Source organism: Salvia splendens, chromosome 20, assembly GCF_004379255.2.
Source record: "Salvia splendens isolate huo1 chromosome 20, SspV2, whole genome shotgun sequence".
Lineage (NCBI taxonomy): Eukaryota > Viridiplantae > Streptophyta > Magnoliopsida > Lamiales > Lamiaceae > Salvia > Salvia splendens.
The window spans coordinates 2085433-2101315 of record NC_056051.1 but is presented as its reverse complement, the minus strand read 5'-3'; the positions used below and the strand labels follow the sequence as shown (position 1 = coordinate 2101315).

The 15883-nt window shown below is 34.0% G+C and overlaps 3 protein-coding genes across 4 annotated transcripts; all 3 read right to left on the bottom strand.

The window, feature by feature from the left end:
- Nucleotides 1-35: 35 nt before the first annotated feature.
- LOC121783076 (protein GDAP2 homolog) lies at nt 36-970 on the bottom strand. Its single transcript, XM_042181128.1, has 2 exons — nt 771-970; nt 36-687 (listed from the first exon to the last, which is right to left on the bottom strand). Exons 1-2 carry the CDS (start codon nt 916-918, stop codon nt 215-217), a joined length of 621 nt encoding a protein of 206 aa, XP_042037062.1. The 5' UTR covers nt 919-970; the 3' UTR covers nt 36-214.
- Nucleotides 971-9689: 8719 nt separating this feature from the next.
- On the bottom strand, nt 9690-10782 carry LOC121781206 (glutathione S-transferase APIC-like). 2 transcript variants are annotated; one of them, XM_042178918.1, is made up of 2 exons: nt 10459-10782; nt 9690-10235 (listed from the first exon to the last, which is right to left on the bottom strand). In XM_042178918.1, exons 1-2 carry the CDS (start codon nt 10705-10707, stop codon nt 10161-10163), a joined length of 324 nt encoding a protein of 107 aa, XP_042034852.1. In that variant the 5' UTR covers nt 10708-10782; the 3' UTR covers nt 9690-10160. The 2 variants fall into 2 exon arrangements, with proteins under 2 accessions (XP_042034852.1, XP_042034853.1); XM_042178919.1 differs by having other exon boundaries at nt 9690-10200.
- A 1296-nt stretch (nt 10783-12078) lies between these two features.
- LOC121780580 (mechanosensitive ion channel protein 8-like) lies at nt 12079-15663 on the bottom strand. Its single transcript, XM_042178184.1, has 5 exons — nt 13904-15663; nt 13696-13816; nt 12936-13229; nt 12637-12839; nt 12079-12547 (listed from the first exon to the last, which is right to left on the bottom strand). The coding sequence occupies exons 1-5, from the start codon at nt 15436-15438 to the stop codon at nt 12259-12261; spliced, it is 2442 nt and encodes an 813-aa protein (XP_042034118.1). The 5' UTR covers nt 15439-15663; the 3' UTR covers nt 12079-12258.
- Between the last annotated feature and the right edge of the window lie 220 nt (nt 15664-15883).

Genomic DNA, 15883 nt, shown 5'->3' with positions numbered 1-15883 from the left:
TCCTGCCGCAATTTCATTATAATACTCCTACCAGATAAGAAATTTAATTTTATAAAAAAAACAGAAAAGCCGTTTAATACAAACAGACACAGAATGAATTAACAAAGAGTAGCCTTTTTCTTTCGATTTTTACAGCATCTGCTGGAGGTCTACTAGAATCTAACAACCTCACCAACAAAACAAAACAAAGGGTAGCAAAGTAGAACTCTCCACTCTAAGCAATACACCTCATAGAATAGGTAGGAACCGTAGAATCAAAGGGAGTACTCAACACCGCAGGATGATCGCTCTCGATCCCGTAATCAACGGTGGTGGGGCGCCACTCCATCTCCTCATCAAACTCGTGCACGAACTCCGGTATCTCCGCCCCCTTCCGCCGCACGTGCTCCCACAGAAACTCCAACCGGCTCACATACTTCACCTTCCCGTACCCCGCGCCCCCGAAGATCAACCGCCCGAACGCCGCCAGGAAGAGCCGCGACTGGATCCCCGGGTGGAGAAAATACACGGCCTCCAGACCGCCCGGAACGGCGTCGTATATGCTCTTCAGCGCCGAGATGCCGGGGAAGTTGTCGCCCCTGCTCACCTCCGTGTGGACGTACACGGCCGAGAAGGGGCGCCCCTCCAGATTCGGGAAGATCTCGTCTTCTAGAAACTTCTTCGTTGCCTCTGCGCTCACGAGGCGCGCTGCTCGTGAAATTAAAAATTAAAGATTGTTGTAGTTGATGAAATTAAAAATTAAATTGAAGGAGGAAGAATGTGGAAATTACCAGGGAAGAATTTTCCGATGATGCGGAGGAGGGGGCGGCCGCGCCTGTCGCAGCCTTGGATTTTGAAGATTTGGAGCTCTTTGATGAGTTGAAGCTGTTGGGAGAGTGGGAGAGGGGAGGAATCAGGTGGTGGTGATGATGGATTCATTGTTGTGAAATTGTGAATTGATTTGATTGTGTGTTTATTTCACTACACTCAGATTCGTCGTTTTTAAAGGGAGATTTAAGGGGGTGAGTTGGGTTGGGGTTTTGGATAATGTTAAATAATTTTATTATTATAATATAATGCAACATCAAAATTATTAAATGAGAAAATAACATCATTGAAAACAAAAGAATTGAAAACTCAGATTGTATATTCTTCATTATCGGATTTTATTTAAATTTTTTTTCTATAAAACTATAATCTCATCAATGGTAAGCACGACTGGATCTCGTGGATTCAAAATTTATTGCCTCTCTCTATATGTGTTTTCTTCTTAACACGTTATTAAGTATTCATTCTTATCCTTATCCTTGTCTACATAGTTGTTTGGTAATTATGTAGAATTATTCTGTATTTACTATGAATTATTTTGTATTTACTATGAGTTTTAAATAATCTTAAATTAATTTAATTTTAAACAATTTCAGGATATATTAATATTAAACAACTAAATACATCATCTTACATGAGTGTATAATGCATCAAAAAAAATCAATGGTAATTAAACTTACTATCGTACTACTACTACTTATTTAACTTTTCTTAGCAGTACGAGGTTTCTTACATTCAAATGTTTGACATTTGTTCAGAGATAGATATACACCAAAAAAATGTAAATCATAAATTTGAATAAAATTCAAATTGAATAGGTTGAATTACGGTGTACTATTATTAATGTAAATTTATGTTCCATTTGGAATTGATTATTGATTTTCAAATTATTTCCAATTGGGGAAGCAGAGGATATTCCATAGAATCTTCCATTTGAAAATGGACAAAGTTGAAGAGATTGGAGGTGCAGTAGCACGCAATCAATGCCACGTTGTGGGCGTTTCCCACTTTTCGTCCTACTCGCCAGAAACTAAATCTTGTACTGTACTACTATCTACATTTTTATATTTTTAAAGTGTGAACTATATAATTAGACTTTATGTATAGCTAATCGAACACGGGAGGTAGGTATGTTTAAAAAATGCATCAGACGCTCTTACGTATGAGTATAATATTATTTGAAGTCCTTTTTCATTATTTATGGTCTTTCATGCCCGTCTCACTCTCATTCTTTTTTCTAAAATGCCACCCAAGGGCATTCTGATTTTTTCATTATTTAACACTTTTGAGAAGTTGAAAATAGTTTGAAAATGGGGTTGTTGCCATCTTTTTCCTCTTAATGTTAGCCATTTTTAGTGATGATAATATTATAATAATAAGAATTTTTATATATTCCTAGTATAAATTAGTTTTAAAAGAGCATAGGGAAAATAATATTTGTATATTAGTAGTATAATTTAATCTTTTTTATTATTTCTTAAGGAAAATAATTTGGGAATAAAATATATGTAATTACCATTAAATCATTCGATTAATATGTGTATTATATTTCTAGTACTTATAATTTATTGGTATTATGTTTATATAAAAATTAATAATTTAATAATTTATTTTACAATATTCTTATAATTCATATTTATTTATATTAATGAAATGTAATGATGAATGATTGGAAAGGCCGAAATGCCCTTAGTGGCATTTTGGAAAAAAAAAGGAGGATGAGAAGGACCTGGAACACCGTAAATAGTGAAAAAGGACTTTAAATGATATTATATCCATACATAGATGCGTCTGATGCATTTTTTGAAATATGGGTACCTTCAGCGTTCGATCAGCCATACGTAGGGGCTAATTTTGCAGTTCACTCTTTTTAAAATCAAAACTATGCTGTTTTCAGAAAATAAATTTTTATGAAATGATGCTAATTTTAATATTTCATTAGTAAAGTAATTTTATAAAATGCTACTTACTATAATAAGAATAGTACTTCCGCAGTCGTTAAAAAATAGAGAAATTTGTATATGACACGAATTTGTAAGAGAAAGATGGAAAAGAGACAGAAAAAGAAAGGAAAAATATATAGAGAATAGTGTTAATGGATTATGGGGTGCACATTATTAGTAATTTAGCGAAGTGTAATTGGTTAAAAACTTTATCTGATTTTGGGGACGATCTGGAATAGTAAGAGCATTAGTAATGGAAGGGCATATCTCACGGCCTATCTTTTTTTTCTATTTCCACGTCAGCATTTTACGCATTTTACCCATATGGCCTCTCTACCTGCAGGCTGCAATGGACAGGCTTATCCCAAGGCATATCCCATTTCCTACTATTTTGTTTTAATTTTCGTGCATTTCTATATTTAACGTTAGTATCAATTAAATTAAATTATAATACCAAAATAATATGGAGTACTGCACAAATTTCGTTTATTGCAATTTGAGAAAATAATATGAGAAGCAACGTTAAATAAAAGAGTAGTGCTAAATGGCTATATTATGGCCGGCCATAAATAGATTTTTTTATGGAAAACCGGACCAGTTCAATAAGAATTTATTCATCTTAAAAGCATCAGATTTTGAAGGACAATTATACCCCTTTTTTCTCTACTCTTGAGTCCTTACATTTACTACTACAAAAAAGCATAATGAAGAGTCGTTCTCTTTTTTTTTTCATTTATTATTTTGACAACAGAAACAACAAAGGGTGGAATATTTAAAAGAATATGTACTAAAAAAATGGGATGATGAATAAGGTATTTATAGATGATTTATTGGATGAACTGGAGGAAAAAATTAAAATGAGAGGAAAAAATTATATTTATTCTGATTTGTTTTATATTTAAAAATAATAAAAATTCCAACCATCAAAATCCTCCGTCCTCTCCGTAACGCCCCCGCCACGTGAGCCGGGCGCGTTATCTTCCCAAACGGAGTCGTGGTCTCCGGGCGTTCCTTAGAGGAGAATCGTCCGCGATGGTGTCTCGCGCGGAGAACACCGTTCCAGTCTTCCGGTTGCTGTAATAGAATTCAAGTCTCACTTTCTATAGTTAATTAAATGTGATGGTAATAAATTAGTCAAGTGTGAATTCCATTTACCTAAATAAAGAAAATTTTAAATTCTAGATATCACAAAAGGATAAACTGGGACATTTTTTTCATTGATAGAATGAGTATTAATCAACGATTTGGTAAAAAAACAAGGACCAAATGTTTATTATGTTTAATTTTAGATATTGACAGCAAATAGACTTATCATCATCAAAATAACAAAAAAAAAGTGACACTAAATTTATCTCAAAATAACTGGGAAGCTACAACAGTTGAGGCGGCAGATAGGAAGAAGAAGGGTGGACGATACACGCACATCCTCAAGATGCATATATCCATGTTATTATCTAGAGTAAAGGCCAAAATTGGTCCTGAACATATAGCCATTTTACGATTTTGGTCCTAAATATTATCTTTTGGATTTTTTGGTCCTGCACATATGGACATTTGATCATTTTGGTCCTCCGTCAATATTTCCGTTAAAAACTAACGGTCAACATTATCTTTTGGATTTTTTGGTCCTGCACATATGGACATTTGATCATTTTGGTCCTGCACATATGGAATTTTGATCATTTTGGTCCTCCGTCAACATTTTCGTTAAAAACTAACGGTCAACGGTCGATTTTTGACTAAAACAATGGGTTGGGTCGGGTAGTGTTTGGGTCGTGTTTGGGTCACACGTTAAGAAAAAAATAATATTTTCTTAAAATCTAAGCATAATATTTTCGTTAAAATCTAAGCATAATATTCTTAAAAAATTATTTAATATTTTTTAATTAATAAAATTAAAGTATAGTATTTTTTAATTAATTTTTTCATGAATTTGAAGAAAATATTATGCTTAGATTTTATTAAAAATAATTTTTTAATAATTTAATTTTATCGTGTAATATCATGTTTAAATCGTATAATAACATCATGTTTTAGTCGTTATAATATTTTTAATCAACAAAAATAACTAAAAATTAAAGTTTTATAATTTTTTAATTAATAAAAAATAATTATTTTTTTTCTTAACGTGTAACCTAAACCCGACCCAAACACGACCCGACCCAACCCATTGTTTTAGTCAAAAATCGGCCGTTGACCGTTAGTTTTTAACGAAAATGTTGACGGAGGACCAAAATGATCAAAATTCCATATGTGCAGGACCAAAATGATCAAATATCCATATGTGCAGGACCAAAAAATCCAAAAGATAATGTTGACCGTTAGTTTTTAACGAAAATGTTGACGGAGGACCAAAATGATCAAATTTCCATATGTGCAGGACCAAAAAATCCAAAAGATAATGTTTAGGACCAAAATCGTAAAATGACTATATGTTCAGGACCAATTTTGGCCTTTACTCTATTATCTATGTTTTAAAAGATGATATAGATAATCTTATATGAGAAATATGTGGTGTCGTTTTTTTATACTATTATAGATATTTGTGCAATAGATTTTTTCAGATTTGACTACTACAATAATTTAAATGTCATTTTCGAGTTGAAAAGAAAAGAAAGAAAAAGATGGTAACTGTAGTCTGTATATCAGAAATTATATTTCTCTGGAATCATAATTTGATGAATTATAATTTTCAGTTAAAATATTTCTTCCGTACTTTAAAAATAGCAAGTATTTATATTTTATTTTATCTCTTAAAACTATACAATTCTAATTTAGTAAACTTTTAAATAATTAAACACTATTTATTTTGGATTCTTCGGTTCACAAGTATTCCATTCGTCCTAAAAAAATAAACTAGTTTTAGAGCACTGACAAGACCTATCTCATCAGCCATCCATTGCAGGAAACGATCCGAAGAACGGCCATTGCTTCTCTCTCCCTTTTGGCCCGATGGGTGATGGCCAATGATCAACCACCCATTGCAGAAGAAGGGCTGACATCGGCCCTACGCGTGACTTTTTTCATTTTTAAAATTTTTTTATTTCATAATTTCTACACTATAAATACCACATCCCATCCTTTCCACCTTTATTGTAATTTTATTTAGGGAAAAGCTATGCAGCCATAATGTGGCTGGCCATAAAATGACATTTTAGTAAATATATCAACTGTAGATATTATTTATTTAATTATCTCATTTAATGCTCAAATATTTTTACATTACTACCCGTTCTTTTTTGACAAAGCAAACGTTTTTTTGTCAGTTCTCTACTTGATTTTTATTATGTTCTTTTTCTTTTAATAATAATTTTTTTAACTGATTTATTTTTATTTTTATTTGTTTTGCATTGCAGGAGTATAATTTTAGTAACAATTTATATAATTAAGTGTGAGAATATGTATTCCCCTTTTCCACTTAATCGATTATACATCAAATACTCTTTAATTAATCAAATGAACCTCCATTTATAATTGGGAATTCGATTCAATTAATGATAGTAATTACGCATTATCTTTTGTTCTCCATAAAATAACATATACTAGTATATGCTATTACAGGACATTATGATAGTCATGTAACTCTTCTTCATATTAAATTGTGACATAACATTATATAAATTCTATAATACCTAAATATAGATTTAAATATATCATACTATTATTTAAATAATTTGATATTTCAAATCATCGTATTTTCAGTTTATCAATTGATAATTTTCATTAGTTTTCTATTCCATTGAGAATCTTTTGTATTTAGGTCCATTTTGAGATATAATTAATCTTTACTTCAAATTGAGCAGTTCGAATTTCAATTGAAATTAAGTTAAGCTGGAAATTTGGTTGATCTTCAATCAAATTTTTATATTTAACTGAACAGTTAAAATTTTCAATTGATCTTAGAATCACTTAGGGAATTACAGATTCAGTTGAATAAATTGAAATTTTGTTGGTCTTGATTTAATTGAACATTTGAAGATTACATTTGATATCCAATTCGATTGGGGACGTCAATTGATCTTTTGTGCAAAGGAACTGTACCAACATTGGTGAATCTTATGATTAAAAAATTGTGGATTTCTATTTATGTTGAATTTAATTGAATATAAATTTCAATTAATTATATATTCAATTACAAATTCTATTGATTTATTATTAAATTGAGGATTTCAAATGATTATTTGTTATGGACAACAAAAGAATGATGTCACAACTTGGTTTTATGAATTATTAAGGATCTCACTTTATTTTAATGAATTCGGTAAAACTAGAGGATTCCACTATTCAATTATACTTAGATTAATTAAAATCGTCCGCCATTCAATTGAAATGAAGATCAACCGACTCCCTCTACCGAGTAAGATAAACTGAAATTCGAAAATGTTTAACCAAATAGTATAAGATTAATTGGAATCCCAATTTTTTAGAAATATTTTAGAGAAACTGAAAATAATATGAATATCTAAAATATTACACACAAATTAATATTGATTTTTTAAGAATATATTATTACATTTTATTTAATTCTATCAAATAGAAACTAAAAAAATCAGTCAAATAAAAAGGAATCATAAAATATATTTATGTGCATAACTGGTTAGAAATTAATTACGTCTTACGTAAATCTATATTTTTTACGTACATATTCTTTTAAATATTCCACCCTTTGTTGTTTCTGTTGTCAAAATAATAAATGAAAAAAAAAAGAGAACGACTCTTCATTATGCTTTTTTGTAGTAGTAAATGTAAGGACTCAAGAGTAGAGAAAAAAGGGGTATAATTGTCCTTCAAAATCTGATGCTTTTAAGATGAATAAATTCTTATTGAACTGGTCCGGTTTTCCATAAAAAAATCTATTTATGGCCAACCATAATATGGCCATTTAGCACTACTCTTTTACATAAAAAAAAGTTATCCCTCACTGAGTCTACTCTCATTCATCTCTCCAATATTCATTCTACTTGCGTGTGATGTTGCTGCCCACGTCCAACTCCAAGAAGATATCTAATCGAACAAATTTGGGCGAGATTTGACAGCAAATAGGAAATTCCATGAAAATTATGTATTTTATCGGTTCAAATACATTTTAATTTTTAGCATTTCAGTTATGTCTTTTTATTTTAATTTTAATTTGATTTCTTTTTTAATATAAATTTCCTTTTTTATAAGCTTAAGATTATTTAACTGAAATTAAATTGGTTAAAAAGAATAAAATAAAGAAGTTTTCAAAATAGTAGGACCCATTAATAATTAAGAGATAAAATAAATTGTTATATGTGTTGTCTTTTTAACAAAAAAATAAATAAAAAAAATGATTAAAAATAATATGGGATCCAAAAATAGTTAAAAGACAGCTCTTTAGAGAGACCACCGTTATAGATAATACTCTTGCATTTCCGTTTTATTTTTCTTCATATTTTTAAGTCTTGCACTTGTATCAAATGAAATTTCAAATCGTGAATGTATAGAGTATGGACGTATGATTCACATATGTATAACCATGTCGTTACTTGTTTTCTAGTAACATCTTCAAATCATGCAGATAACATGATGCACTTTTTGAATTATAATTACACCTAACACCTAAAAGGACCTATAATAAAACTTATTAACTAATGTGACTCACATTTTGCGTGAATTTTTTTCTCCTTAAGTTTTCGTACTTTTCAAGTAATGGTGTACATGGAGTAGTATTTTTGTTATAAGCAAATGAATATAATAAGTTTATACTGGTATTTTGCTTACAACCGTTAAACGTTTATCAAGCCAACTCTCCACACAATAACAGCGCATTCTTGATTTCTTTGGCAAATGAACATAAATTTACATGTCAGTGTTATTATGATGCTATTATGATGCGATTTGAATCTTAAACTTTTAGATTCGAACATTAACCACTCTACCACTTGACCAACCTACTCATGCAATAATGTTGTTTATTTGTTTGTATAGGCAGTGGTTCAAAATAAAATGGACAAAAAAGAGAAAATTTCGAGTGGGTCTATATTTCACTAATTTCTCCAATTCATCGTCTTTTATATTTTTTAAAACTCATGTATAATGGTGGAGTAACTTTTATTATATGACATACTATAAGATACTCTATTAAAAGGGAAGTCTTATGTAAGGAAGCAAATTATTGATCATGATGATTAAAAAGTCAATGCCCCAACTTCCACGTTTCCATATTTGATTGATTTGATTGCTCGAGATAATGAAACCATGGCGGACTTTGCAGTATTCATATGGGCTACGATAATAACATCATTTTTTATTGCTGTATATCATCGCAATTTTTTTGCAGGATCAAATTCGGTAAAAATTCCACATGTAAAGTATTATGCTACTTGGTGATAATTACAAGAAGTATGTCAAGAATATCATTTTCAATAGATATTGTATATAATTCATGAAAGCTAAAGTTTTTACACTTGGTAGTTTCGTAGACAGCCATGTTAGGAATTTTATAACACGTGGGTTCATCAACGTTTCGATAATGCCATTGGACCACGATGCCAATTGATTTAATCAAAAATTTGTAATTATTAAAGAAAACTTAAATCCCAATTGTTAATGGTGTATTCAACAGTGAAAACAGTGATGATAATTTATTGTTTATTCAGTTCCCATGGGCTTTCGCATGTATTTGAAGTAATAGACCACAAAGGTGAAGTCGTTATTTTAAATATATACTTCCTCCTGCCACTAAAAATAAAAATTCTTTTCTTTTTTATCATCTCCTAAAAATATAAATTTTCTATTTTACTTTACATGATAGGGATCAACTTCTTATTTCCTCCCTCAATTAGGGAGATCTTGATTTACTTTCCAACAATCCCCTTCAAGTTAAGTAACAGGATTTTCGATACTTAACTTACCCTTACCCAATGTTTGACGGAAATTTCTTGAACTAATAGCCTTTGTCATAATGTCTGCGAGTTGATCTTCATAATTGCTTGTTGAGTGAGATCTACTTCAACCAATATCTTACAATAAAGACATTCATTTTGTGATAGAATTTTAAGTCCGTAGCTGAAATAGATAGTCTTCTTTCCATTGTTTTTCAATCTTCATGGAAAGGCTCTAGATCAGCTGATACAAACTTTTGAATTTATTGTGTCAAATGCAACAATAAGATTCAAATGTGGAAAGTATCCATAATATAAAAAGATTTGACAAATAACAATAAGATTCAAATGAAGGTTAGGACTTGCCTCATTCAGACTTGGTGTAAGCAAAAGCATCATAAAAAAGCAACTTTTCAAGCCTTTTTTGGAGCCGGAGGAGTCTGCATCTCAAGAACCTTCTTCCACGACTCTCGGCTTGAAACCTCGCCCCACCACCTCTCTGTTGAACAGGGTCTACTCGATAAAATTACTGAATCGGTTCATTTCACTATTTGAGAGAAAATTACCCGGTTTTCTCAACACTCTCGACGTTCTTCCTTGACCTGAAGAGCTCCCCAACATGGGTCTCATTCAGGTACTGTGCATTGGGAAGGTGGGAAAGACATGAATTTTGTAGAATAATTTATAGACCAATAAGCCCTACTATAGTGTAAAGTGAAATGCATTATCAATTTATCATCTTAACGTTCCTCTCTAATCGAAGCAAAGACATGAATTTTGTAGAATATGAGCAATACAAAACAACCAAAAACAGTGAGAAGATAAGAATTGGAAAAGCAGAGAGAGGGGAATAATGTTACCAAAGAGAGTAACGCCCTCATCTTGAAATGCTGGGACTTGTCCAAATGGCTGCAACAAATCAAATATTGTGTTAGCTGAGCAAAGAGGAAAGAGACCTGAATTTTGAGGTAATCGGGCTTCTTGTGTTCAGCCTTGGCCATGTTAACAGGAAGGAGCTGAAAGGGAACATCTTTCTCGAGGAGAGTGACCATAACCCTTGCCACGGCGGTGGAGAAGGGAGGGCCGTATACTTTCACCGCCGCCGCCATTCTGCAGTTGAGAATTTGCTGCAATGTGTTCCCATTTGGATGAGGAGGAGCTTCGTTTATTTATGCCTCCACCACACCTTTACTATATCATTTGAATATTTCCATAATATTCTCACAAAAAATACTAACTACTTATTCTTAATTTTTGTATTTTTGAGAATTCTATTGTTGTCATTTTACTATTTAGCCATGATCCTTTCAATTTATCATACCCCATAATTAATCAATCCAAACACAAAATTAATAATCCAAATAATATATTTATATTATATCCTTACAATTTCATTTATATCATATATCAAACCAAACACTACTATAATAAACTATTTGAGTTGGGGTTTCACTCGTTATTTGAGGCTTATTATTCTTTGTAATAGTATGTACTTTATGATTTAATATGTATCTCAAATGCATATAATAATAATAATAATAATAATAATAATAATAATAATAATAAATAAATTAATAATGAATCATGCATTCAAAGTTAGATGAAAACAATAAATAATACTACTAGTAATAAATACTTCGAAAATCAATCCAACTACTGCAAAACCATTCCCCTCCAAGGCTCCAACTAACCGCAGAAAAATAAGATGGTTTGGTATAGTAACAAAGCCTTGCCAAAGCATGCCTTGTCAAAGCTCATGTAACAAATAAATATAGATAATTAAACAAACAAATGGCAAAAAGATGATGAAGAAGAGTATTAGTATGAATTAGAAAATAACCTATTTAGCGACACTCAATCTGGAATGTATACATTTATACAGTTGATAAATACAATCACAATTAATATAAAATTCATAGGAATCTCACAAATAAAATGATACACGCTCATAAAGAATCTTATTAGGGATGTTCGGTTTGCAAGATTGTATGCGGGATTAAATTTGTATTGTGTTTGGTTAATGAGATTTAAACCTACAACTCAATCCTAGATAGATAATTATGGGATAATTATATACTACCTCCGTCTCACATTAAGTGTCCACATTTGATTCGACACGGATTTTAAGAAATGTAAAGGAAAGTGAGTTGAAAAAATTAGTGGAGTAAAGAGTCCCACTTTATATATTAGTTTTATAATGAAATGTGTATGGAATGAGTTAGCGGAATGTGAGGTCTACTTACCATTTATAGTAATAGTGAAAGTGGACTCTTATTGTGAGACGGACTAAAACGGCAAATGTGAACACTTAATGTGGGACGGAGATAGTAATTGTTTCCAATATTCAATTTTATATGATATAATTAAATATTTTATCCAAATAATCTCAGACTCTTCAACTTAAGTTTGTTTACAATGGTTAAACTCATCACAAGAATAGTTTATCATAATATTAGATGTTAGCATGTCAGCCATCATCATTCTCAATAAATTCATAGATTATTCATTAGTAAAAATGGTTTCCATTCAAGAAAGATGGACAGAGAAAACTGTACAAGAAATATTAGTATCCAAATTTCTCTTTAATTATCCGGCTTCTGCTTCATCTCTTGCATTGCATCCACTTTCTGCTCTGCTCTCCACATGTATATTGCTATAAATCAAGCCGAAATAGCATTCCAGTTAGATGGCACTCTAGTCGAACTTATAGGCGGCATGTTGCGCACGTTCACATCGAGAGGCAGCAGCCGGTACTCGATATCTAGCTCCCTGAAGATCTTAACCATTTCCTCTACAAGAAGTGATCTCCTTGTCCATCTCTCACCCATATCTTGAAAGTTCATCTTGTGCGATACCCACACCGAGAATTTTAACCTGTTCATGTCCTCCATGTCTCTCATCACGATCAGCGGTGCAGGATACCAGTGGTCGCTCCGGTTATCAACATACCTACCACCATTGCACCTCAATTTAAATCTCTGTAATTAAAATACATATATAGAGAGAGAGATGAAACAATCAATGCCATCATTTCATACCTTGCTATCCTTTCCTTCATTGTTGCAATCTTCTCGCTTGGAGTGGAAATGTGGATGCTGAAATCGATTGCATCTCCCATATCCGGACTGCGGTAGTAGTTATAGATTGGCTTTGTGGATAACACACTATTTGGATAATAGATTTTGTGGTTGTCAAACTTGAGGAAAACTGTTGTTAATATGTTCATTTCTTCAACAATCATCTGAAAATTTTCACACATCAGCAGGAATGAGAAATCTTGGTTATGCAGAAAATTAGATAGAGCAACAAAAGTATGTGGCATGCTCGAAAAACTTACTTGAATTCCATCTACTTCAACACGGTCGCCTACATCAAACGGGTGCATTACAAATAGAAAGATGATTGCTTCGAATGTTGTCTTGCATGTGTTCCCGAACACGAACACCACCAGAAGGAGTTGGGAGCTCAAGAAGATGAAGAACTGAGTCGTTGCAACTTTGAGTATGAGAAGCCAGATGACAAAAATGAGAATCGCCACTAGAACGTTGAGCATGTGGTGCAGTTTGTCGACTGCAGTTTTTGTGTCATTTAGCGATAAAGCAAGAGCTCTCCGCTCCCTAAATGCATTCACCTGTAGTCAAAGAGATCCATCCTCAACACATGTAGTTTCACTCCACGTTTCAATATCTCTAAAACCATTTAACGTTGGTTGAAGACCATGTGACCAAAAGTAAAAAGGTAGTATGAACCTTGAATTAAAACTTTGGAAAAAAAGTAGCACCATATAAGCAACATGCTGATCGTGATGGTCAATGCTCACATGCTGCCGATAGGGTCACTAAGCAACATACACTGGTCCAGACTCAATGCAGCTTTTCCACTACAAACAACAAATTCAACCAAATGTATATTTTCTCACACAAAAGTTGCAAGTTTCCCATATCAACTGAAACAAGTTCTAAGCCTATATATACTTAAGTTTAGCTAAAGAACATTGATGTTAATTGCTGTAAGCTACTGAATTTCGGACATATGTTCAGCAACAACAGATGAAACAAAGACAGGTAAAACCTTAATCATTAGATAATATTGCTTACCACCCAATTTTTAAGAGCGCGTTTGCTGATTCCCTTTTGCACCTCATCTTCGAAGAGACGAATAGTCTTTAGCACCTCATCCTCCCGCATGAAACGCATAAGATCCTCCAGGTAAATATATCTAATTACAGAAATACTATGAATGAAGCAATGTGGAGTATAATCTTGAAGTTATTAAAACACCAAATGCAGATAATTAGAAACTGACTTTGATCCTGGCTTGGCAACATTGAAGAAGATCTTCTTGGCAGCAATCTTAGCCTGGTTTTCGCTTGTGATATGCACGGATGCCTCGTCATCAGTGGTGGAGCCTTGAATCTTCTCATCGAGAGTTGAGAGCACGCCATTCCTCACTATGTTGGTCAGCCTCTTCATGTTCCAAGCAGATATATTCTTCTGATTCAACCTGTGGAGGTGATCAATGGTTATACCTTTATGCTCCTCCTCCTCCTTGGCCAGAACTTTAGAAAACGCAGGGCTCTTGGCGCCACCACCCGTCATCGGAGTGCCTATTTGTCTCCCACTCTTCGGAAACATATTGGCCTTGAGTTCGGGTGGAATAGTCGCCCCTGCACTTTGAAGCTTCTGCACCTCAACCATCACCCTCTCCTCCTCTTCCTGCTCCAGCTCAAGCTCGATCAGTGGCGGCCCCGACAGTGTCTGGATCACGTACTGATTGAACAACGACTCCTGAATCCGGTCGAAGAACGTGCTCACGTGAAACGACGAAGCTAGAACCTTCACCAGCAGAGTTTTGAGCAGCCAGAACAATGTCCCCACCAACAAACACACCCAAACTTTGGTCACATAGGGCAAAATGCTGCTGTTTGTCACCCTCTTGACCTTCCTGTCGAAGATACACTGCCATGCAATCAACACCAGAGCTAACCACACGCAATTCTGAACTGCGTTTCTCAATCCGTACACGAAATACAAAACGCGTTTCCGCAGGAGGAAATTGCGTTCGATGCAGAACACCACGATCCGAATCGCCCAACCAGACACCAATCTGCCGGAGATGAGCACCAAAACCATCAATTCCCACTTCCACAGGTCTAATTGGAAGATTTTCTTCCTTTTGAAAAGCTCAATTGTTAAGCTACAAACTAAAGCCGCGATGATGATGATCAGACTCACCAATTGCAAAACAGAGAGAATGTTGAACTTCATTTTTTTGTAATGCTCAGGTAAATCCTCCTCTAGGAACGGATCGTCCTCGTCGATCTCGCTCGTCGCTCCTTTTCCGAGCAGCTGCGATTTCCCCGACGCTCTCAGCATTTGCGATCTCGTCGGATTGTCCTCCGGCAGATCTAGCAGCCGCGACTTTGTTTTAGTTCGCATGAGGCTGGATTTTCGGCGGAATGAATTGTTGGAGGAGCAGTGAAGCACCTCGTCGCGCTGGTTGTCAACCGTCTCGTTGAAGGAGACGCGGACATCTCGCGGCGTGAGCTGGCCGTAGGCGTTGGCGGCGGGGCTCTCGGGGATTTTGGAGAGCGGAGACTGCTGCGACACCGGCGACTCCGTCACGAAATCGAACTCCTTGGAGGAGGAGGCGGTTCTCATCACGGCGTCGTTCGAGAAATCGTAGCTTGAATCCCTCCACATTCGGTTTGCTACGGAAGCGTCATTCCTAGCAGCAACCGTTTCTCCGCCGGCTTGATAGTGGCCGTTGATTTTAATCGCTGCATCCTTCGGCGGAGATGGAATTGAAGCGGCGGAGGAGGATGAGGAAGAAGATGCCATGGTCGCAGCAGAGGCAGAAAGGGGAATCTCTTCACGCAGTGGCTGTGAGGACTTGTTTGATTTGTGGATGAATTAGTAATAGTATGAATTAAATATTGGTGGTGAAGTGAAGGTGATGAGCTGGTGAACAGACGACAAAAGGCGCAGTTGCTTTTGAATTGCAAAGCATCTGCACCGCACAGATGTGGCGAATCGACGGCTGCTGTGGCGTTTTTTGGCACACGACGCGCTACACTATTTTATTTACTCACACTATAGTGTAATATAAAACCATAGTTTTGGAAATTTATTTATATACAAGTTTGTTAATAAGTATTGAAACCAATTAAAGATTTTTCTTATATTTATTTTCCTTTTCTAGGTTGTTAATTGTTACATTGCATTTATGTAGATGTAGTAGTGCATGAGATTTTGATTGTGCCCAAATAAAATTAGGATCCTGTTC